Below are 25,978 nucleotides of genomic sequence, written 5' to 3'. Positions count from 1 at the left end.
GGCCATAAAAGATATGCACATAAATGTTACATCCTTAACACTAAGTGATAAACACATTTTTAAGAGCATAAAATAAAAAACCAGTATACAAATCTCCGAGAAATGCTCTGCACCTAAATCTCTATACAAACTTTGTTAAATGGCCCTCTATATGCCAATGTTTCACCTTCTGCTGCCATTTGGCATTTACAAGGCAAAGGTCTCTCAGATTGGCATCATTCCTACTTCTGCCGCTCCAACATCCAACCAGTCAACCACCTTGTAAGAATGAAGTGCCAAGAGTGACTGCACGATTGTATCACAACTTGAAGGGGTAGAAGAGTAGCGGGGGCATGCTAGCTATGGCATTAGTAGAACTGCATCTCATCAGCTCTGAGGCTCAAGGAATCTCCAAGAATTTACCCCAGGCATACGGGGCATGCGCGTCGAGCAGGCGGTGGGAAAGAACACTTGTGGATTCCCTGAGACCACAAGAGTGGAGGACAAGCAGATTCATACCTGCAGGCCAAGTCACAAAGTTGAACTTTAGGATTATCTTTGTGTTTTTGGCTCACTGGATCCCGGGGAATCCTTATGATTCTTTTCGCACCATTATGCACACACACACACCGGTGAGAGTGGGAATCCTGGGAATTCAGCAGGCCCACAGAGGTCAACGACAAACCTGAGTTCATCAAGGGTGTCCTGCAGGGCTGCCAACTGGAGCAGGAACATGATGGTGCTTGCACTGCCATACTGAAGTCCCTTCTGTCCCGAAATTCTCTACCTTTGCCCAGCTGAAATTTACAGCTGGAGGGTGGTGGGGGGAGGGGGTGAAGCAGGGGAGTAGACTTGGGTAGAGGCTGTGTCTGGTTCCAAGGAGAAAACAATGGCCTCAGTTGCTCTGTAACAGACATGAAATTAAACAACACTCAGGCAACTCAGAAGGCATCTTCATCTGCCCCACCTCCAGTTTCACAGTGGAAGGATGAATACAAATGTACACATTGAGGAAGTACAATCTAGCTGCATTTATGAGGTCTACTTGACATCATACCAAGCCCGCCTTCTTTCTAGAGTTTCCTTTCGACCCTCTGCTGTGCCAGAGTAAAGGACTGACTATCATGTACTCTCACACAAATAACACTGCCTTAAAAAATCAAGAAATGACACATGTCAGAAACAGAAAAAGCAAAATTATCTTCTGTTTATTAAAACTGTCTATGCATGAAGTGGATCTAATCTACATTTCAAAAAAAGCGAAATAGAGTTGTAGTGGACACAACTTGTGCCGGGAAGTAAATGTTATTTGGTCTCGCTCCGGGAGCCCTGCACCGGCTCCCTAGACCATGCAGCCATTGCTCCGATAGTCCTCCATGAACTTCTGCATCTTCCGGCACTTGCTACGGTTGATGGAGGCTCTGCAGTTCCCTTCAGTCGCAAGCTCCTCGATCCAGGAGGTGGACTCAAGCAAGTACTGCAGCCTATTAGGGACAAACGTGAGAGAGACAAAAGGAAGCATTAAATATGAATATGACTTGAAAATAATGAGATTTAAAGTGCCTGGAACAAAAGAAGGAATTAGGGGAGGGTGCTGGTGATGTAGCATTAGGGGTTGGGGTTTGAAACAGAGAGTGGAAGAGGGCTTGGGAGAAGCTTACAGGAATTGTAAGGGCAACAAAGGTGTTCTTGTTGGAGCATCACTGAGCCCACTTACGACCATTCACAGTCATGGTGCAAGACTGCGAGTGTGTGATGTCTATAATGGGCTCTGTACTGGATTGATAACCTTTCAGTTCAAAATACTCTGCTTAGACACAGTTTACATATTTTCCAAAGTCTTTTCCAAATGTGTATTTGGCCTTTGCAGTACAAGCCACATGGTAAGTCGGAAAGGTTTGGAGAAAATAAAACTTTTCTCCAACATTATGCCTGCCTCAAGGAGGCATATATATTTGGTTTAAAGCTCTTTCTACCTTATTAGTGCATTGGTCTTTGTGTCAAAAACCACAGGTAGTTCCACATATATATCGTTACCAAAGGTAAGTAACTTGTTCATCTGAAAGAAACACGTTAGTCATAGATTCCTTACCTTAGAATAGATACCAGCAATACCAACCCCGGAAGTGGGTCTGGGAACCAAGATCACACCAGAAAGTCCTGGAGAACAGAATGGCCAAAGAAGCCAGCTCTCCGGACTTGACTGTCAAGACAGTAGTGTTTCGTAAAAGTGTGCAACGAAGCCCACGTAGCTACCTGACAGATGTCATTCAGAGAAACGTCTCGTCCCAGAGCAGTGGTTGCTACCATCGCCCTTGTGGAATGGATGAGCAGCCCCACTGGAAGCTCCTTCTTCGCCAGAGAATAGTAGGCTTTGATACACAAAACGACCCATCGGGAGATAGCCTGACCTTTCATGGCGCCCACATGCCCAACAAAGAACTGGTCATCCACCCGGAACTGTTTAGTGAGATCCAGATAAAAGGAAAGCGCACATTTTGGGCCCAGAGGGTGGAGCCTCTCTTTCTCATTCGAAGGATGAGCAAAGAAGGTGGGCAAGGTGATAGTCTTCCCGATGTGAAAGGCAGTGACAACCTTGGGCAAGAAGGATGGACGAGTCCTGAGAACTACCTTGTTCGGATGGACAGACAGGAAAGGAGGCTTAGATGAAAGAGCCTGGAGCTCACTCACTCTTCTGGCAGATGTGATGGCAACCAGGAATGCAGTTTTAAGCATCAGAAGTCTCAAAGGACAGTTGTGAAGCGGCTCAAAGGGAGCGCACATTAAATAAGTTAAAACTAGATTCAAGTCCCACTGAGGCATAACAAAAGGAATAGGAGGAAAGAGATGAGGTATACCTTTTAAGAAACGATTGACAACCGGGGACTTAAGAAGAGTAGGCTGATCTGGAAGACGAAGGATGGCAGAGAGGACCAAGAGATGGCCCTTGATAGTGCCCAGAGCAGAGCCCTGCTGGACCAAAGAAAGGATGAACAAGTGTATCTCAGAAAGAGGGGCAGAGAGGCGATCCACAGCCTTTGATGAGCACCATGCCACAAATTTGCTCCACCGACAGGCATATACCGTCTTAGTGGAGGGAATGCCTGGCTGCCAAGATTAAAGCTCAGACTTCGGGAGGCATGTCAAATGATGTTAACGGCCACCGCTCAATCTCCACGCAAGGAGGTGGAGCCTGGACAGGTTTGGGTGGAGGAGTGGAGGTCTGTCCCTTGTTGCTACAATAGAAGATCCACCCGAAGAGGTAGAAGACGGGTTGGAGGTTCGATGGCCATGTTGAGCAGCTCTGGTTACCAGACTCTTCATGCCCAATCAGGAGCCACAAGGATGACTTGGGCCCAGTTGCGCCTGATCTTCTTCAGCACTCTGGGCAGAAGTGGTAAAGGCGAAAAGGTGTACAACAGACAGCAACTCCCCTTGTGACGAAAAGCGTCACCTAGAGAGCGCCGCCTTGGAAATTCGTGCAGAAATGCTGACATTGCGCATTCTCTTCTGTGGCGAATATATCTAACCAAGGCTCTCCCCACTGTCGAAGGAGACCTTGCACCACCTTCGAGTGAAGACGCCATTCGGTATCCATCATGCACCTGCAGCTGAGTTTGTCGGCCCTGGCGTTCAGTGAACCTGCCAGGTGTTGAACCACCAGGGATATGCCCTGATGTTCCAGCCATGTCCAGAGGTGGAGGGCCTCCTGACATAGGGTCCAGGACCCCACCCCACCCTTTTTGTTAGAGTACCACATGGTGGTGGTTTTGTCCGTGAACACCTGCACTACTCTTCACCAGACAGAGGAAAGAAATGCCTTGAATTAAAGATTGATCACCCTGAGCTCCAGAAGGTTGATATGGGGCCCGGTCTCCCCCGGAGACCAGAGGCCTCTGATCTCTGCCTCTCCCATGTGGCTGCCCCATACCAGAAGGGATGCGTCCGTCACCACTGTGTGTTCTGGTTGGGCAAAGGGAGAGGGACATGCCGTTGACCCAATCCAGATTTTTGAGCCACCACTGCAATTGTCGTGCAGTGCCCTCCGAGTTCTGGATGCAATCAGACAGATTCCTATGATGCTGCACCCAATGGAACTTCAGGTCCCACTGCAGAGCCTGCATATGCCACCTGGCATGATTGACCAGCAGGATGCACGAGGCCATGAAGCCCAGCAGCCTCAGGGTCATCCTGACAGAAACCCAAGATAGAGACTGAAAGATCGGAATCATAGCCTGAATATCCCGGACTCACTGTTCAGGAGGATAGACTCAAAACCGCGTCGTGTCCAGAACAGCTCTGATGAAGAGGAACTTCTGAGAAGGAATCCGGTGTTACTTCGGCACATTGATGGAGAACCCCAGCGAATGCAGGAGGTCGGCCATAGTCTGGAGGTGTGAGACGACTTCCTGGAGCGAGCCCGCCTTCAACAGCCAGGCGTCCAGATAGGGGAAGACTGCAACCCCTGATCTTCGCAGATGAGCTGCGACCACCCCCATCACTTTCGTGAACACCCAAGGGGACGCTGGTAAGGCCGAAGGGGAGCACGGTAAATTGAAAATGCTCGTGGCCTACCATGTAACGCCGGTGGGACGGCAGGACAGGGCTGTGAAAATACGCGTCCTGCAAGTCCAACGCTACCATCCAGTCTCCGGGTCGAGGGTAGACAAGACCTGAGCAACATCTTGAACTTCTCCTTCCGGAGGAAGCAGTTGACTTTCCTGAGATCCAAGATAGGATGCAGGCCCTTGTCCTTCTTGGGAACCAGAAAGTAGTGGTAATAACAACCACAACCTACTTCCAGGCAGTAATGCGCTCGATGGCTCCCTTAGCCAAGAGAGACGTAACTGCCTGCTGGAGAAGGGCCATGTGATTCTATGGTGTGTGGTGGTATTGCGGTGGCATGGCTGGAGGGGAAACCTTGAAGGGGAGGGAGTAGCCCCTTTGAACTATCTGCAAAACCCACCTGTCCTACGTGATGGTGCACCAGCGGGGGAGGTGATTGCGAATCCTGCCGCCCATTGGCATTTGATGGGCCTTGAATGTCAGACTAGGTTGGTTTGGAGGCTGCTGCAGAGGGGGGGGGGTGTTCTGGCCCACCCGCTGGCCCCCAGAGCCATAATAGTTGTTCCGAAGTCCCCAGCCACGTGAAAGTTGGGTAACTTGCTGCGGCCTGTGCCTCTGGGCGGGTCGTAACAGGACACCCCTTCCGTATCCACGAAGGGGCGAAAAGCAGACTGTGCACGGCGGGTGGAGAGCTCAACGACTTGGCCGTAGCTCGTGAGTCCTTGAAACGCGCTAAAGCATTGTCTGCTTTCTCGCCGAAAAGGCGACGGCCATCAAAGGGCATGTCCATGAGGGTATTCTGGACATCCCCAGAAAAGCCAGTTGATCTCATCCAGGCGTAGCGTCGAAGAGCTACCGACGTGGAAATTGTCCTGCCCAGAGAGTAGGCGGTATCCAGCCCACAATGGATGGTAAACTTCGCCACATCTCTCCTGGCGACAATAGCCTGGGAGAGCACTGTCCATGCCTCCTCAGGACACTGAGGCAGCACCTGCGCACCCGAGTCCCACACAGAGTGGGAGTAACAGCCCAATAGACATGCAGTGTTTACCGACCACAGTCCCAAGCTGGCGGAAGAGAAAATCTTCTTCCAAGAGGATCCAGCTTCTTGGATTCCCTTTCCGGTGGAGTGGTAGGGAATGGGCTCTTGGGAGTAGAGGCTTGGGCCACCAAGCTCTCAGGGGTGGGGTGTTGGGAGAGGAAAGTGGAGTCACCCAGAGCCGGGCGGTGACGTGGGGCAATCACCCTGTGTTGTGCCTGGATCAGGTGGCCAAAAGGACATCGGTAAGGACCTCATTGAACGGAAGCAGAGGCTCGGAAGAGCTTGCAACCGGCTGCAGCACCTCTGTCAGGAGGTTAGTCCCGACTGCCACTGTAGGGAGTTTGAGATTGAGAGCCTTGGCCTAGCTACGCAACACCACTACATATGACACTCCCTCCTCCATAGCCGCGGTAGGAGGAGACAATATGCCAAGGTCAAGGGAGGTGTCCCGACCACAGGCATCCCCAGTTCCTCTCTCCAGTCCTGTTCACTATCCAACTGGTCAGTCAGAGGGTCACCTGACCCCTGCCAGTCCTCCTCCTCCTCCTCTGGGTGCCAATCTGGTGAAAAAGGGACCAGAGGAGTGAACAGGGGCACAAAAACCCCTCTAAGCGCCGGCTCCGGCATCGGCCAATGCTGGTCCGGATCCACATTGGGATGAGGCCGGGGTCGACGCAGGCAGGGGGGCTGACCAGCATCGAATGCCGTAGTGGGTTAGAGGATCTGAATCCAGGCCTGGATCCAAGGGGGGCCTGCAGCACCGGAGCTGTCGACGGAGAAGGCCTAGGCCCCCCAACCGAGTCCGCGGGGTCTGAAGGCACGCCAGCGGGTTCGGGCCACCCAAAGATGGCATGCCTTGTATCATAGAACGTACAAAGCTGGGCGGGAGTTGCTCAGGGTCCCGGGAGGGGAGGGAAACGCGGAGTCGACTCTTCAGGATCCGCACGTGGAGCCGCGGGAGGGACACCACATGCATCCCTCGTCAGGTTGGCCGACCGCCGAGGAGAAGTCAAAGAGCGATGATGCTTCTTCGACTTCTTCTTGTGCTTCGACTTACCTGACCCTGAGTGCGAAGACGTCGATGACTTGGACTAATGGTGATGGTTCTGCGACCGGTCCCTTGACCTCCATCTCGACTGGGACCTTGAACTGTGTGGAGCAGACTGGCGACGCTCAAGAAGCTTTTGGGACCGCTCCCCCAAAGCCTTCGGGCACCTTGGACCAGCAGTCGGAGCACTACTTGGATCGTGGTCGCGCTCCAGGCAAAAGAGTCACACACGGTGCGAATCCGTAACCAACATCAGTCAGGAACAGGATCCGCAAGCCTTGAAGCCGGGCATCCCTACGTGCACCAGGACTCGTAGACTCAAAAGACGTCAACAAAAAGTCACTCAAAAAGTTCAGTCAAAAAATGACTTGAGGTACCGCTCTCTCCAGATCTGCACTGGCTGGCGCGGAAAAAGAAAGAACTGACGTCTGTGCGCGAGGGCAGCGTCTAAGGAGCTACCGCAACGTCATCCCGGCGACATGATGCCAACGACTAACCTGGAGCCAACCGATGCCACCTTCCGACGCGCAGAGGTACTGATGCCTGGGATAATTCTAAGGTAAGGAATCTATAACTAACGTTTTTCTTTCAGATATAACCAAACAAAGCAGGGCATAAAGCTACTTAGTGTTACTTTAGGACTACTTTACAGCATGATGCAAGATATTAGCTGGAAAGTAAATCCTAATTCAACACTTTCAACTGGTTGATGCCACTTTTGTGATGCAAACCTGGAGCAAAGTGTTAGTACATCTGGGCCAAAATGCAGTATTTCTTCTGTCAGTGCTTTCTCTGTGAGTATGATCCAGGGATGTCTGCACCTGTGAAATTACGGCAAGGTCCTCTGTAAGGTGAGCTGGTGATGTTTGCATGTTTTCAGAGACACATAGCAAGATGCAGAGAAGAGTTTCTTCTCTCATTAGAGACACCAGGAATCAGTGCCAGGTAAAAGGCCTCAAGGCTTCCAATCCCTATCACAAAAGGAAGGACCGTGACTCATATAGAAGTTTTCTGTGTGCCTCTAGAGTGGGAGTCTTGATGGTAAACATTTGTGGGTGACAACAATTATCTAAACATGTTGGTGTTCTCCGGAGTTTTCATGGGCATCCCAAAACTCCCATTTACTCTCCCTACACACCTACATTTGTGTTTGGGAAAATGCACAAACCCTGATTCTGTGAAATCAGGATTTCAAATTTAAATACACCAATCCAATCCAAAATTTCTGATAGATACATCTGCCAGTGGATTCCTCACCTTGTGAATATCCCCTTGCGTCAGCAACATTCAGAAATTCTTTTTGTAGCTTCGCGCCGACGTGGACGACATCACGCGCGACTCCGCTGACGTTACCGACACCATAATAGGCCCACGCCGGCGTGATGACATCAGTTCCCTTTTTTCCGCGTCATCGACACTAACAGTTTTGGGGAATTTCTGTAGCTGTTGGTAACTTTGTTACTGTTTTTCTCTGTTTTCTTGCTTCTTTGTCTCTCTGAAGATGTCGACTAAGAAGACCGTGTTCAAGCCATGTGGAGAGTGCGGCAAAATGATGTAGATCACGGACCCGCTCGAGGATTGTATCTGGTGCCTGAGTTCGGACCATAATGTCGAAGGCTGTTCTTCGTGTAAGAAGATGAACCCGAAGGCACTTTGTGAGAGGGAAACTAAACTTCTGGTGGCGAAGTTGAGAGAAAGAAAAGAAAAGAAGACTTCGAGATCGCGTTCGAGAAGGGCGAGGTCAAAGTCGAGGTCGAGGTCAAAATCCCGCACGGCGTCGCCTTTGAGGTCACATCATCCGATCATGCTTCGAAATCGAAAAAGAAGCATAAGAAGCGAAGGCATGGATCTCGACATCACTCCGGTAAGGATTCAGACTCGAGACCGAAGTCGCCTAAGAGGAAACATGGAAAGGATGTAGTGTCTCCATCACCAAAGGTCTTGGATCCAGAAGGTGAGGCTTCGCCTTTGAAGTCGCAGGTTCAATCTCCGGCTCCGGTTTCGAATCCATCTCAGGCGCCGTCTCCGGCTCGGGAGGATGAAGAGGTCCCTTTAAAAGAGGGCTCAATGTCTATGACATAGCCACCTGTGGAAGAGGAGGCGAATCTGGAACCTCTGAAGGGTCAGTCGGTGGGTTCTTACCCATCTTTCCCAGCTCCAGGTCAAGACCCTACTGCGTTTTTAAACGCTATGTATGGAGTCTATTCCAGAGCATTGTACCTCTCTGGTGCACCTTCGGGTCCCATGGGTCCTCTGGCGTATAATTTAGGAGTTCCCCACTCCTATGCTCCAGCTCCCGTTATGCCATTTATGCCGGCTCTGACGCCGCCTTGGCATTACTCAGCGCCGCCGAGGTCGTCGTCGCCGATACCGCCGTCGCCGGCTCCGAGTCGACCTCGAGAATGGAACCCTGGGCCTTCGGATTCGATCTCGACGTCGATACCGGCTCCGTCAGAGTCGTTCACGGATCCAACGGTGAGGCTGTTGAAAGAGATCCAAAGGGGTGCTCAGCGCCTTATAGAGGAGCAAAGATATAGAGAAGCTGAGGCTGAGATGGAAGAAGGTGAGCTTCAGGAGGACTGTTTTGAAGAACTAGGGGAAGCCAGTGGTTTGGAGCTTTCTCCTGATTGGGAGCTGTCATCTGTGTCTGATGCCCCTTCAAAGGAGGTTACACCATACCACATGGTCATGAGGAAGGCTGCGGAACTTTTAAATTTAACTTTGCCTACAGTGGAATATAAATCCAATCTCTTGACTGAGGTCCTCCATTTCCCAAGTTCTGTTATCGAACCGTTGCTTCCCTTTAATGAAGCATTAACTTAACCTATTTTGAAGGTTTGGAGAAGCCTCTTACAGCTCCTGCAGTGGCTAAAAGTGTTGCAAGGAGGTATAGAGCTGCACCTGGGGACCCTGAATTCTTATCCTCGTATCCTTTGCCTGAAAGTCTGGTTGTTCAGGCAGCCTGTTCAAAAAAGACAGTGGGTGCATTCCCTCAAGTGCCTGGGGATAAGGAATCCAAGAAACCGGATCAGACTGCGAAGAAGTCTTTCTCTTCAGCAAGTATGGCTTTAAAATCGACCGATGCCACTTGCCTTTTGGGGAGATATATACATGCCCTGATGGACTCATTACGGCTGTTGGCTCGTAAGGATTTTAATGAGGTATTGGCCGATGTACAGGCGGCTGCTCGCCAAGTGATTCAGAGTGAGCTAGACATTGCTGATTCAGTTGCTCGCATCATGGGAACTGCTGTTGCCTCTAGAAGGGCTGCCTGGCTGAAGTCATCTGACTTTTCTGCGGATGTTCAGGCTGCGTTGTTGGATTTGCCTTTTGATGGTGTTGGACTATTTGGTAAAAAAGCTGATGCAGCGTTGGAAAGATTTAAGGACAGTAGGGCTCCTGCCAAATCTTTGGGGCTGCATACCAGAGGTTCATCAACTAAAAGGTATAGAGGTTTTGGACGTTCTTCTTTTCGTCCCTACCGTCAAGTTCAACAGCAGCAGCAGCAACAGCAAAATCCGCTGTATAAGTCATACAGGGGTAAACAAAGAGCTCGTCCTCGAGGATGTCAAGCCTCCTCCTCCTCCACCTCTTCCAACCCCCCAGCCACAGAAAAGCAGCCCTAGATCCGCCATTCTGGATCATGCGGGTCCTGTAGGCGGCCAGCTTACCTATTTTCTACGGGATTGGGAATCGGTTACATCAGATCTTTGGGTTCTCAATCTCGTAGAAAATGGGTATGCTCTTCCCTTTCGGGAATTCCCTCCGAATTACCCTCCTTGCCAAGGATTTTGCATGGAGTAACACCTATTACTCCAGCAGGAGGAAGTCCAGACACTGTTAAGAAAGGGTGTGATAGAGATGGTTCCAGAGCAGGAAAGGGGTCAGGGTGCTACTCCCGGTATTTCCTGATACCCAAGAAGGATGGCAGACTTCGTCCAATCCTGGATCTCAGGATCTTGAACCTTTACATGAAACAGGAGAAGTTCAAGATGCTCACCCTTGCACAGGTTCTTACAGGCGCTGATGGAAGAAGACTGGATGGTGTCAATAGACTTGCAGGATGCATTTTTCACATCCCTATCCTGCAATCACACAGGAAGAATCTCCGTTTTACGGTAGGATCGCAACATTACCAGTTTGTGGTTCTACCGTTTGGTCTTACTACTGCACCTCGAGTTTTCACCAAGGTGATGGCTGTGGTAGCAGCACATCTCAGAAGATCGGGGATACCGGTATTCCCGTATCCGTACGATTGGCTGATCAAAGAAGAATCTCCAGGGAAGGTGCTCCATCATCAGCAAGTGACAACTCAGTTATTGTACAGGTTGGGGTTTTCGATAAATGTGCCCAAATCTCACTTTGTGCCCTCCCAGTGCAACCTGTTCATAGGTGCGGTACTGGATACAACTGTGTGTCGTGCATTTCCTCCTCCTCAAAGGATTAGCAACATACAGGAGTGGATTCCTTTTTTTTACATGAAGCGGTCGTTCCAGTCCTGAAGGTCCTTCGCCTGCTCGGTCTGATGGCTTCCTGCATTCTGCTGGTCAACAATGCACGCTGGCACATGAGGGCACTCCAGTGGTGCCTCCGCAGGCAGTGGTATCAACACAACGGAGATCTCAGGGAGTCTGTGAGGATCTCCAGAGAAACTGCAGCGGATCTGACTTGGTGGGGAGTGGAAGGCAATCTGTCTCAAGGAAAGCCTCCATCGGTGGCCACCGTGATAACGGATGCATCTACTCTAGGGTGGTGTGCTCATCTGGGGGATCTGGAGGTAAAGGGTCTTTGGTCTCAAGAGGAAAGGTTACTTCACATCAACCTTCTGGAATTGCGGGCGATACATTTAGCACTCAAAGCCTTCCTCCCTTCCCTTCGCGGTCGGTCAGTTCAAGTCCTGACGGACAACACCACCGCGATGTGGGATGTCAACAAACAGGGAGGAGTAGGGTCGCAGTTTCTCTGCAGAAAGGCTCTGCGTCTTTGGTCCTGGGTTCAGGACCCTCAGATTTGTCTGATGGCAAATCATTTGGCCGGAGTTCTGAACGTTCGTGCAGACAGTCTCAGTCTGCAGTTCTCTGCCGACCACGAGTGGAGGCTTCATCCGGAGGTAGTTCGTTACGTTTTTCAGACGTGGGGAACTTCTCGGGTGGACCTATTCGCCACTCACGAGAATGCTCACTGCCCGTCATTCTGCAGTCTCCAGTATCCGATGCAGGGAGCCTTAGGGGACGCGTTTCAGTTGAGTTGGGGCTCACGACTCCTTTATGCGTTTCCTCCCATACCCTTGATTCCTCGGGTTCTGAGGAAGATTCACCAAGACCGGGCACTTGTAATATTGATCGCCCCGGATTGGCCAAGAAGGGTGTGGTACACAGATCTTCTCCACCTCTCCTCGTGCCCGCCGCTCAGTCTCCCTTTCAGGGCACATCTCCTCTCTCAGATGGAGGGGCAGGTTCTACACCCCCACTTCCAGACCTTACACCTTCATGCCTGGAGATTGAACGGGACAACCTGAATTCCTTTTCCCTCCCACATGATGTGGTGGATTTCATTTTATTGGCCAGGCGTGACTCCATCAAATCTATCTATTCATACAGATGGTCTAAGTTTGTCACTTGGTGTGGAGAGAAATCTGTTGACCCTTTGAAGGCTTGTTTATCTAATATACTACAATTTGCTCTTTCTTTGGCGCAGCAAGAGTTTGCTGTTGCCACAGTCAAGGGTTATCTTTCGGCTTTGTCAGCATTTCTCTGTTTGCCGGATCAGCCGTCATTGTTCAGATCTCCTGTGGTTTTAAGATGTTTGAAGGGCCTTACAAATAAATTTCCTCCTACTCCCTTTATTGTGCCTCAATGGGACTTAAATCTAGTGCTTACTTTCCTGATGGGTTCACCTTTCGAACCTTTGCACAAGTGTCCCTTGAGACGTTTGTCTTTTAAGACGATCTTCCTGGTTGCAATTACCTCGGCAAGGAGGGTAAGTGAGCTTCAAGCTCTTAGTTCGAAGCCCCCATTTTTGACCATTCATGCTGAACGAATGGATCTTAGGACCAGGGCTGCTTTTCTGCCTAAGGTGGTGACTCCCTTCCATCTAGGACAGTCTATTACCCTTCCTACCTTTTATCCTCCCCCTCACCCTTCGAAGGAGGAGGAGAGACTTCATCGCTTGGACCCTAAAAGGGTGGTGAGCTTCTACCTGGACAGAACTAAAGAGTTCAGAGTGAATGACCAGCTCTTTGTTGGATTTGCTGGCTGCAAGAAAGAAAAAGCGTTGCACAAGCGCACACTTTCAAGATGGATCATACTATGTATCAAGATATGCTACTCCCTGACGGGCAAGTAACCTCCAGAGGGTATAAGGGCTCACTCTACTGGAGCAAAGTCTTCAACATCTGCTTTGTCTAGGGGTGTACCCGTAGAGGACATTTGTAGGGCGGCAACTTGGGCCTCCCTCCACACTTTCGCGAAGCATTACTGCTTGGATTCTGAAGTGAGGAGGGACGGCCACTTTGCGCGTTCTGTCCTCCAGGACTTTCTGGTATAGGAGAGTGTACACCCTTCTCCGGGAGTGGGGACTGCTGTGGGACTCAATTCACAAGGTGAGGAATCCACTGGCAGATGTATCTATCAGAAGAACAAGTTACTTACCTTCGGTAACGCTTTTTCTGGTAGATACAGTATCTGCCTTTGGATTCCTCACATGCCCACCCGCCTCCCCGTTGTCCACTCTTCTATACCTTAGTTAATGGTATTGTTTTAATTTATATATGTTATTCTCAGAAGTAGTGTTTTATCCTACTTGAATTACTGCATTGTCTTTACACTGTGTGTGTTATCTTGACTATTTTATACTGTATATATATCTACTGTTGTCGGTCCGTCCGTGTGCCTCGAAGGCACAGAAAAAAGGGCGGAACTGATGTCATCACGCAAGCGTGGGCCTATTATGGTGTCGGTGAAATCAGTCGTGCCTCTTTGACGTCGTCCACGTCGGCGCGAAGCTACAAAAAGAATTTTCTAATGTTGCTGACGCAACGGGATATTCACAAGGTGAGGAATCCACAGGCAGATACTGTATCTACCAGAAAAAGCGTTACCAAAGGTAAGTAACTTGTTCTTTTTGCACCTAACTGACACTTAAACAACCCTGTTCTGTAAATATTGTGTTCCAGTAACTTTAATCTTCTAATATGTATTCGCTATGGCACTCAATCTGGAAGTAATAGCATGAAATAGCATGAAGAGGTAATGAGCTACTTCTGGGTATTACCTTTTGATTTATGGATTTGCTTCAGGCAAGGATAATGTGAAGACACGCTGTAAAGATGTGTTGTACCTTTTCTAACCACAAATGCTATTATCATCCTGATAGTTATATTACAGCTAACCTGTAATGACTTCATACACTAAATTATTTCCATGGATTAAGACATTCGAGAAAGGAGAGACTGAGAGAAGGGGGTGTGTATCTAAGCTGTTACTCACTCTCCCTCAGTGTCGTTGGTGTCCCCATCCTGTCCCATCAGAAGGTACTCCTTTCCGATTTTCAGCTCCATCCGGCAGGATTTGCGCTTAATGAAATTTCTGAAATTTCCCGCTTTAATCTTTTCATCTTTGGCTGTACAATGGTGAGAAGGCAGTGTAAAGAGAGAAAGAGAAAATGGATAATGGAATGTTCATTAGTTTGCATTCAAAAATACCTTTTTTGAATATTTGATTCATATAAAAGGAAGTATACCAGATGTCCTATCCAGCTTTGTGCGTATTAAAAAGGATACAGAAGGATAAATTACTTACCTGTAATCCTAGTTCTCTTCCAAAGGTATCCTCATCAAAGTCATAAGCACTGAATATTCCCGCCCATGTGCAGGGACCCCGGAAATAATACAAAATTATATATGGAAAACATATATGTACAGCTCTACATATATGTTTTAAGCAAAATGTGTAATGGAAAATACAAAATCAACCAAGCAAGAAAACTTATCAATCAAAGAACGCATTGTTAGCCCTCAAGAACAATAATGCAATAGAAATTAAACCAGCTGACAAGGGGGGCAACATTGTCATCCTAGACAAGAATGATTATGTGGAAGAGGCAAATCGACAGCTAAGTGACTCAAACAACTACACTTTGCTAAAAACTAATCCCATTGCGGATATGACTAGAGATGCACGTAAGTTAATATCTGATTGGCATGACAAAGGACTGCTGAGCCAGGATGAGAAAAAATGTCTAATTGTATCTCACCCGGTAACACCAACAATGTATTTCTTGCCAAAAATACATAAGACTGTACAAACCACCTGCCCGCCCCATCATCTCCAGCTGTGGCTCCCTCTAGGAAAACATGGCCTCATATGTTGATCACTTTTTGGCACCTATTGTCTCAACACTAAGTTCTTTTATTAAAGACACAGGAGATTTTTTAAGAATCCTAATGGAAACAGAATGGCAGCCTGAATATTTATTAGCTACAATTGACGTTGTATCCTTACACACGTCTATTAATCATGACGTAGGATTAAAACTCATAACATACTTTCTGAAACAAAGACCCATAAGAGAGCTACAACATACCACCATGCTATTAGACATTATGAAACTCTGTCTAACAAACAACATCTTCTTATTCAATAAGCATATGTATTCTCAAAAATGTGGATGCGCCATGGGAGTTTCCTTCTCTCCAAGCTATGCTAATCTCACCATGGGATGGTGGGAGAAGCACATAGCTTGGAGAGAAGAAAATGAGCAATACACCACGGATGTGGTATTATGGCTGCGATTCATTGACGACCTTTTCCTGTTATGGAAGGGTCCGTAGCAAAAACATATTGAGTACATAGCGATTCTGAACCAAAATGAAGTTGGACTTCAATTTACGTAAAAAATACAAAAGAAGGAAATAGACTTCTTGGATACCAAAGTATACATCAGGAATAACAAGCTAGAAACAACAGTTTTTCGTAAAAAAAACTCAACCAACAGTGTCCTCAATGGCACTAGTTTTCATCCACAGTCGCTCAAACAAAGTATTCCATACGGTGAATTTCTGCGAATGAAAAGAAATTGCTCTGAGCAAGGTGAGATGGAGGAAAAATTCGCAGAAATTAAGACTCGTTTCACCAAACGTGGATACAGACAGAGCGACATCACACGAGGAGAACTAAGAGCTAGATCAAAACCTAGAGCTGACACTCTGATTGTGAAGAACAAAAAGGAGGAGAAAATAGAGGATGATGACAAACCTCGAATAATCTTAACGTACTCCAAAGAAAGCTTAAAAATTCGAAAAACCTTGACAAAATATTGGAGTGTGCTCAAGAAAGATCCTGATATTGGTTGTCCAATTGGAGAAAGACCATTAAGTTCCTACAGAAAAGCACCATCTATTCAAGATACACTGGTCAATAGCCACTTCAAGAACGCAAAAGTTGAAACATGGCTGGACAAACGACAGAAAGGCTTCACAAAATGTCTGGTCAGTAAAGCCTGCAAAGTGGGCAAAAATCTTAAGACCATTAAATAAAGACCAAAAAGGAAGAAGCTTTGAAGTTCAGGATAAAATCACTTGTGAATCTCAGTTTGTGGTAAATGCTGCTGTGGCAAACGATACATCGGCTCAACAATATGTCCCTTAAAAAAGAGGATATTAGAACATATACGAGCAATCCAAAACAACGGTCACAGCTACGCCATAGCAAAACACTTACGAACCCACACTAACAAAACCTGGCAAGATATCAAGTACTCAGGGATTGCAATTATCAATGAGTAGGAATGAGGAGGTAATCACATTCAGAAACTGAGACGCCTGGAGTCCAAATTAAAAATACGCTTCAAGACCAGAACTCCAAGGGGACTCAACAGAGATGAAGAGATGCATGTTCATCTGTAAATTTGGTATATTAATCTGAAATGAACTATTGAAAAATGTATAGTGAGAGACTGCAATTGCATCAACGTTGCCTTAGAAAAGATTCATCTTTATGATTCATAAATGCACAAGGTCTCGAGAATCTCTCTATCGTTCCCTCTCTCCTCCCTTTTTTCTCTCTTCTCTTTCTTCTTTTTCAGGAGAATCCAGTCATGCACACCATAACCCCGAACCGAGCTATTATTGAACCTGCCAAAGTTGTGTGTGCTGTGCAAACAGGGGACTTCGTGATGGGGGTGAGAGCAGGTGCGAGAACATGTGTATGGAGGACTTGGCTTCGTCATCATAAGGAATGGAAGATGGAGCAAGGAATACCGTTGAATGGGCCACAGGTGTTGGTACCTACCAGGGCCCTACGGAAAACCGTTTTTTCCTGGTGTCACGACGCACCCAGCGCCGGTCACATTGGATACGCAAAGACATTGGAAAAGGCGTTGAGACAATTCTGGTGGACTTCTATCCGTCCGGACATGAAACAATGGGTGCAGGAGTGTGTCACTTGTGCTCGGATGAAATCTGATCGACAGCAACCCCAAGGTCTGTTGCAGCCTTTGCCTACACCCGAAAACCTGTGGGAAAGCTTTTCAGTCGACTTCATAGTCGGTCTTCCCAAAGGCCAAGGGAAAACAGCAATAATCGTGGTAGTGGATTACCTCACCAAAATGGGACACTTTATTGCCTGCAACCAGGTCCCCACCGCGGGGCAATTGGCACACCTGTTAATGATACACATTGTATGCTTACATGGCCTTCCCAGGGTCATTGTTTCGGACAGGGGGGCTCAGTTCACCGCCCGCTTCTGGAAAACCTGGTGTCTGAGCTTAAAATAAAATCCTCGCTATCCACTAGTTTCCACCCCAAGATAGACGGGCAAACAGAGAGGCTAAACCGGACCCTTAAGCAGTATTTACGCTGTTATGTTCAGGGTAACACTGAATCGTGGGTAGACTGGCTGTGGGTGGCGGAGATTGCTTACAACAGCACACAACATTCCTCCACAAGGCATACTCCCCTTTTTCTGTTCCTATGGGCACCGCCCTAGGTTTAATCCTCTGTTACTCCCTGGTGCCAATGTCAAGCTACCTAAAGTTAAGGAACAATTATTGCGTGTCCGCAAGATCCTCCTTGTCACACAGAATAATCTGGTGAATGCCAAAGCCAGGTATAAGAAGCAGGCTGACAAGCATCGTAGGCCTGGTCCTTTGTACAAGAAAGGTGACTGTGTTTGGGTGTCTACAAAACATATTACGTTCAGTAAGTACAGTGTATTCAACCCGAGGTTCATTGGTCCTCATCGTGTTGTGAAGCACATCAACCCTGTGGCTGTGAGAGTGCGCCTACCCGGACACTTCAGAATCCACCCGGTGTTCCATGTGTCACTGCTAAAACCCTCTCAATGCCCGGTGAAACGGGCTCCTCTTCCTATATGGGTCCTGCAAGACCGTGAGTACGAGGTGAAGGAGGTTCTGGACTCCAGGATGGTGAGGGGAAGGTTGCAGTACCTGTTGGCCTGGAAGGGCTATGGCCCTGAGGAGGACTCATGGGAACCGGCTGGAGCGGTGCATGGGCCTCGTTTGGTGGACAGGTTCCACCGGTTACATCCGAACCGGCCTGCTGCTGGTCAGCGCCCCTTGTGAAGGGGGATGTACTGTCATATTCCGTTGTCCTCGGAAGGCGCTGCCTGCTCGCTGCTGAAAGAACTTTATTTCCTTTCACGCCCAGCACGCGCGAGCATCGCGTTACGCATGACGCCACTACGCTCGCGCATGCCCGGAAGTAAAAGCCGGTGCAGGAAGAAAGGCGCTGCCGATAATTCTACAACTGAGGTCACGTTCGGACCAGCGATGTGCCGGTAAGGCCGTTCTGATTTATATTCTTCGTATCTTGGATTACATCCCACTTCGGAATTGGATGCAAACCTCGTGAAGGGCTTTACGGTCTTATCCTGTTACTGTGTGTTTGAGCCAGTCTTGAACTCGTTGCTATCGAGTCCTGGTCTCAAGTCTTGTTACCTCCTGTGTATTTTCCCCGTTGGTCGGGTCGCTCATTTCCGACGACCCTTGCAGGGAGAAACTCGGCTCCTATGGAGCGGTACATTGTTGGCTCTGGGGTTAAGAGCAGAACTGTGCTGAACTAAGAGCAATATGTGGAATTCCGGGCTAGTGGCCATTTCTAGTGGCATTTGAAAGCATAACCCTACCTTGTTTGACCCACTGAGAGGTGGGACTCTATCCTGGCACACAACATCCAGTGAAGGCAGACTACGTTAAGCGGCATTAGCTTGTTTGCTGTTATAACATGTTTTTCCACGCATCTTAATTTATTTTGTCTATATAGGAGAGAGGATCTATGGGGGAACTGTCAGTGGGTTTGGCTACGCAAAGAGAAGCTTTGTCTAAGGTATGTTACAGTACAGAGTCTATCCAATTGCATAATAGCTTTGTACGTTCTGCTCAAAACCCTTTCTTCTTGTTTCCCTCTCTTAGTCAGCCAAAGTCCTGGTTCCACCCTTAACCTCTCCATATAGAGAAGTCAATCGTATTTTCCTTTACAGGTAGGAAGAGGGGGTTCTAAGCAGTGTACTAGGGAAATGAGATAGCTGAATGTTTAAAACGCGGGTCTCTATTTATTGTGTCTTGAATATCTGTTGTTGTCATTTCAGGTTTCCCTCCCTGCTGTCCCCTTCCTTTCCTTCCCTCGCTTGATTATCCTGGTAGTCTGTGTATATCACTTCAGACTCTGGGGCCGTCAAGAGGTGGAACCCTTAATAGCATCGGCACAATTCTGAAGAGATCGGAAGACAAAGCCTGACAAACAGTAACCGCAACTAATTGCATTAAGGATGGCCATATTAATGACTATCCCATGTACTTTCTCACGTTCATGAGCGCCAATAAAACATTTTTGGTTGCTATACATAACTCTAGTGGAAGTAAAATAATCAACTGATCTCAAAAGAGGAAAGACACATGGATTGGCTTTGCAATAGCCAGCTTCACCAAGTAACTACACAGCCCATAATGCATTGTTACTAGCATGAATGGTGACTTTGTATAAATACTAAAAAGAAAGAATGGACTAATGTTTTCTACCGTGACCAGGAACCGTTTCAGTTCGAAACGCGTAGGTGGAAGAAGACAACAGGTCAAATAAAGAGAAATGGAAGCTTCAAGAGGAGTGCGGTGTCTTTGTGAAAAAGGATTTTGTTGCTGCAAGCTCTACATATATATATATATATATATATATATATATATATATATATATATATATATATATGTGTGTATATATATATTTATATACATATATACACACACACACACACACACACACACACACATATATATATATATATATATATATATATATATATATATATATATATATATATACATACATACATATATCACTTTTTCCCATACCAATGCAGCCCCCAAATGGAGGCTAAACAATGTAATTGCACACATAAAAACTCTTTGCCAATACATAAAAACACAAGAGGGCAAGTAGCACTTGAACTCTTTTTTTAATGAGTAACACACTCACAAAGCGCAAAGAAAAAGACTTGCAAATAAGTAGACATTGTTAGCCTATAGGCTGCATTGTAAACCACAGCATGGAAAATGAAAGCATTTACAACCACAAAAAACTGGCACCGTGCCTTTAAGGCAGCCATCACCCCCAGCTTCCCATCATGCCTCAGGGGTGACAGTTTGGTCAGTTGTTCTTTCCGGCTCCTTCTGTCAGGAGGACCCTGGATTCACAGGGCTCAACTTTTTGGCTTTTCTGTCAAAAATTCTCAGATTGTTTGGGGTTTTCTTGACTTCCCTCAAAGTCTTGTGACACTTGAGTACAGGTTAACCCATTTTTTGTGGCAGGAGTACCTTTTTTCTATCAAAAATGCCTTCTTTATTCGACCCTTGCCTTGCCTGTGGCAAGAAGAAGGCCAAGACAGACACACATGACTTGTGTATTCTCTATCTTCCGTATTCTCACTCTCCTACCTCCTGTCTACACTGCAGGAAGCTGTCTAAAAGATCTCTCAAAGACAGGGAGAGAATCAGGCTTTATGGGCTCTCAAAAGGACCAAGAAAAGGGCGCGTTCGACGTCGAGGAGCAAGATCCCGTATGTTCTCCTTCGGCGTCAGGCTCGACGTCGAAGGTTGCGGCGGTGGGATCGTCGTCAAGGGACCAGGCGCAGGAGCGCCGCTCTTAAACTTCCAAGACCAAGTCTCCGTCTGCCTTGGATCAGCGTCTGGCCTCGTGAGAAGATCCTCCGCCGTCGACTCTTCAGCGACGATCGATGTCAAGACACAGATCATCGACGCCAAGACGTAAGTCATCTTCTTCGACGTCGAGACACAGTCCTCCACTGGCGCAGCAGTCGACGTTGAGACGCAGTACTCCGTCGAAGGATAGAAGATCGGGGTCGACGTCGAGATGCAGGTCTCCATCCAGACAATCAACGCTGGGGCATACGCATTCAAGATCGGCGTCAAGGCAAAGATCTACATCGCAAGCGACGTTGAGACAGAGGATATCGGGGCACCGGAGTTGGAGTAAGTTTCAGTGAAGCAGTGTGCGTGCTTTGGTGCAACCTGGAACTGTGGAGGTGATCGGCTGAACATTGTGTGTACCAGAAGAAAGTGAGTTTCTGCAGCACAGTTTGCGTGTCTTGGTGCCAACTGAGACTGCAGGAAGGAGTGCCTGGTGAACGTCCACTCGGAGTCGACGTGAAGTCCCATCAACATTGTGTGTGTGGCTTCGTGCCAGAGGAGACCCGGTGGGTGCTGTGGTGAACTTGCAACCAGAGTAACGTAATCTCAGAGGCATGGGGTAAGTGTGCTCTATGGACGCCTGAGACCTTCCTCACAGTTGAGGCCCGGAACAGCAGCCCCAGAGGAGCTGAGCTCCCTTGATAAAGTTCTGCACGTAAGGCCCAGTTTGCCGAAGGAGGAGAGGAGAGTGGGGTTGCGCCCCCAGGTAACGTGGATCACTACCTGGGCGGGGTGCGAGCACGGAGGGACACTCTCTCGGCCCCTCATTCCTTCTGGCGAAGTGAGCCTTTGCAGTACTGACCAAAGGAGTGGCAGTACTGGGGCCCGAGTGAGAAGCTGCACTTTATGTCATTTTTGAAATGAGGGGGGGGGGGGGCAACTGTTATCGAAGAGGCTGTTTGTCGTAATACACAATGCCAATATTGCTGCTAACGAATAGCCAGACTGTCTTATGACCCCTGACATTATTTCTGCATAACAAAGTACACAATTGTAGGGCTACGCATTGCACTATTTCTCCATTGCAAAGTACAGGATTGTAGTGGCCTGCATGGCATTATTCCTTCATTGCAAAGTACATGATTGTAGCTATGCATTATTCCTTCATTGCAAAGTACATTATTGTAGAGGTGCGCATTACATTATTTCTTCATTTCAAAGTAGGTGATTGAGGTGTGACGCATGCATTATTCCTTCACTGAGCAGTACATTATTGTAGCGGTACGCATTGTAATATTTCTCCCATTGTACCGGGGTGTATCGTTACACATTGTATTATTTATCCTTTGCAAAGCACAGTGCTCTATTGTTTGTCCATTGCAACATGTGTGATTCCAGCATTACGACCAGCATAGCATTTGGAAAGCGGTGGTTGGGATTTTAAAGGTGGGGGTTATATGTCTTTTGCCAGCATGACATATTTTATTGATGTATCTCCCATTGTGGGCTAACTCAGCCTCTACTGCCTTCAGTGCTGACGCAGACCATAGATCTCCCTCACGCAAGATGGCCGCCGCCTTTTCCTTTTGACGAGCCAGCCACTTACTCATGCGTACGTGCCTCCTCACACGTAGGCTCAGAGTGCTTCTGGGTTCCGCACTGAGCTGAGCCGGCCACGGGTTAATTAACCTGGTTGTGTAAACACCCCTCGCCTTCCTGACCAGATGGAGTGAGTGATAAGTTTCCGGTACCATGTTCCGGTTGAACTGTGAGTAAGATTGCCCTCCTCTGGGGTCCTGACTCTACAGCTGGCTGGTGTACGCCTTACTTTGGCTGTAACTTTCTCTTTTTATAATACTCTGCAATATTTCTTCTTCTGATTTTTAAATAGCAGGAAGTTAATTTTCTTGTAACGTACATTCATCCACCTGCTAGATGATGAAGCGTGATCATAACCCTAATCAAATGAGTTCTGGAATGCCATTCCTTGACGGTGGTTGGTTAACGCCACCCGCACTATGTATGTCATGTTTGTCACATTTTTGCTTTGTGTGTGTCCGGCCAAACACCGTTTATGTTGCACTAACCACTTGTGCATGTGAATGTGGAAGACCGCTTTCCTGGTGGCAATAACGTCAGCGCGCAGAGTAAGTGAGATCCAAGTGTTGTGTGCTAAAGAGCCATATACTGTGTTTCATCACAACAGGGTAGTGTTAAGGGCTCACCCTGCTTTTTTGCCAAAGGTTATATCTGATTTCCATATTAATCAGTCAATCTCCGTACCGTCCTTTTTTCCCAATCCCGCAACTCCTGCGGAGAGGTCTCTCCACTCCTTAGACCTTAAAAGAGTGGTCAAATTCTATTTGGAGGGTACGAAGGGTATAAGGAAATCGGATCAATTCTTTTTGAATTATGGTACCATGAGAACAGGCTTTCCAGCCTCTAAGAGATCCATTTCAAGATTGTTAGTGTCCTGTATAAAATTGGCCTACCAGTTGGCAAATAAACCCCTTTTGTTGTCCCCTAAAGCAAACTCCACTAGGGGAAAGGGGGCCACAATAGTTTTCTTGCATGATGTTCCAATGGCAGAGATTTGCAAGGCAGCAACCTGGAGATTGGTTCATGCTTTCACAAGGCATTATCGTCTAGAATCCGATTCCAGGGCGGATACTCAAGTAGGCCAGGCCTTCTTGCGGAATCTATTTGAGCTTAGTTATCTGAGCTGGTTGGTTGATTTACCGTTCTGTTTCCTTTGCCCGCAGAGGGATGAGGTGACGCTCCCTATTCTATTCTAGTGCTTATGAGTATTGATTAGGATCCCCTGGAAGAGAAGGATTAGTTACTTACCTGTAATCTTAGTTCTCTTCCAGGGGTACCAACATCAAAGTAATAAGCAACCCTCCTGCCTCCCTGGGCAAAGGATCATTGTATTTTTAAAGGTAATGTCAACTCGTTGTGTTATGGCTTTTGAGTCACCGCAAAGAACAACTGACCTAACTGTCACCCCTGAGGCATGATGGGAAGCTGGGGGTCATGACTGCCTTAAAGGCACGGTGCCAGTTTATTTCTATGTTGCTATGAGTTAGCTTTCGGCCTTTTAAGGCTATGTTTTCTGCAATGCAGCCTGGGAGCTGTCTATGCTTTCAATCCTATCTGATTGTTTATGCTAAGTTCTAAGCATTAAAAGTTTTTAAACATGTTCTGCTGTTGTTTTTCCCAGTTTCTAATGTATTCTTTATGATCTAATGGGAAGTCCTTACAGCATTAGTCAGCTCTAGTGTGTGTAAGGCTGCATTTGCTTTTTATTATATATATATATATATATATATATATATATATATATATATATATATATATATATATATGTGTGTGTTTGAACAAAACGCCTTGATGCTTCGGTAAGGTCACTCTGCTGCACCCCTCCCATCCGGGCTGAGTCCTCGTCGAACTTGCACAGACACCGCCCTTGTTAGGATAGAACAAGCCGACGCATTTCGAGGCTTTAGCGCCTCTTCTTCCTGGGCTATTAGAAAATGGCATTGAGAGATCACCTGATTGTTGTTGCCACATCTCTTTATTAAGCAGTTGCCTGTGGGCGTGTCACCAAGTCGTACTGTATTGTGGGACTTGAAGTCTCATCAGGTGAATTTACATAAAACTTTAAGTAAGTTCAATGTCCTTTCCACATTATGCATAGTTATTTTCACCTTGAGTAGGTGGGGACTTGTCTGTGTTTGCTCCAATTGTTGTGGGGTGCACAAGGGAGGTGTCTGTGCTAGTTCGACGAGAACTCTGCCCGGATGGGAGTGGTGCGGCAGAGTGACCTTACCGAAGCGTCAAGGCATTTTGTTCAAACACATTATCGAGGGCTGTCCAGTCCTGGTAACGAGCAGCACTCTCAGCGGAGCCGCGTATATGGGAGAGCTGAGGACTGAAACCGTTTCAAGTTTCCCAGCGCTGCACCCCAAAACAATTGGAGCGAACACAGACAAGTCCCCACCTACTCAAGGTGAAAATAACTATGCATAATGTGGAATGGACATTGAACTTACTTAAAGTTTTATGCAAATTCACCTGATGAGACTTCAAGTCCCACAATGCAGTACGACTTGGTGACACGCCCACAGGAAACTGCTTAATAAAGAGATGTGGCAACAACAATCAGGTGATCTCTCAATGCCATTTTCTAATAGCCCAGGAAGAAGAGGCGCTAAAGCCTTGAAACGCGCCGGCTTGTTCTATCGTAACAAGGGAGGTGTCTGTGCTAGTTCGACGAGGACTCAGCCCGGATGGGAGGGGTGCGGCAGAGTGACCTTACTGAAGCGTCAAGGCGTTTTGTTCAAACATATATATATATATATATATATATATATGTATATATATATATGGAGATACATATATGTGGGTCACATATATGATCGTGTTTCCGGGGTTCCGCACATGGGCGGGAATATTCGAGTGCTTATGACTATTGATGAGGAACCCTTGGAAGAGAACATGTTTTTTTTGTTCTAGGAGAATATCATCAGTATGTGAATGGAGATGACACATTTATCGCCATGTTGTTTAGTCTTGTTGATACTTTCATGCTGCAAGTTCAGCATTGTTTTATCAATAAAAATATATGATCGGCCATTAGCAACTATAAAAACCCAGGTGTTTGACCATTAGAGGGACTAGGATGATCACACCAGAGGTCAGCTTGGTTTGCCACTCTAGTCCGCCTCTGAACAGTTTGACCTCTCAATTGTAAGTTCCACAGGACAGGATGAGGCATAACATGTGACTTTACAGCATCTTTTTACTGCACATTTTACCTCTGCCCCACCTGTTTTCTCAGTACTATCTTAGGAATCTCTATGGGTAAATTCATAGCTTTCTGCCGTGTTTGTGCACAACTCAGAATCCAGCATTAGGTACAAACACTTTTTGCACCCAATTTCAATTTGCCAAGGAGCTTGGACAGAAAGCAGTCTGGATTAGGTGGCTAGAGGTGGTTATCTCCCTATAATGTGTAATACAAGTGATGTCCCCTCAGTTACAGGCCTGAGGTGTTGGCCCTATGAGTGCTCTCCATTGGATTCACACTCTGTTTATGAGCCTTGTCCCAGGTGGTGACCCTATGAGAGCTCCCCATGGAATTCACTCTCTGTTTATGAGCTGTGTTCCCAGTGGTGACCCTATGA

At 47.3% G+C, this 25,978-nt stretch overlaps 1 protein-coding gene across 1 annotated transcript in view; it reads right to left on the bottom strand.

Annotated features, from left to right (window-relative positions):
• Positions 1 to 1,171: 1,171 nt before the first annotated feature.
• Positions 1,172 to 25,978, bottom strand: part of LOC147666472 (complement C4-like) — a 188,568-nt gene continuing 163,761 nt past the window's right edge. Inside the window, exons 9-10 of the mRNA XM_086949063.1 lie at positions 14,123 to 14,255; positions 1,172 to 1,463 (exon numbers count right to left, since the gene is read on the bottom strand). Coding sequence (XP_086805189.1) covers positions 1,322 to 1,463; positions 14,123 to 14,255 — 275 coding nt within the window. The 3' untranslated portion in view covers positions 1,172 to 1,321. The remainder of the gene's footprint in view (positions 1,464 to 14,122; positions 14,256 to 25,978) is intronic.

The sequence above is a fragment of the Lissotriton vulgaris genome, unplaced genomic scaffold (genome assembly GCF_964263255.1).
Source record: "Lissotriton vulgaris unplaced genomic scaffold, aLisVul1.2 SCAFFOLD_3169, whole genome shotgun sequence".
Classification (NCBI taxonomy): Eukaryota; Metazoa; Chordata; class Amphibia; order Caudata; family Salamandridae; genus Lissotriton; species Lissotriton vulgaris.
The sequence above is the reverse complement of the archived record's forward strand: the minus strand, read 5'-3'. Positions and strand labels throughout refer to the sequence as shown.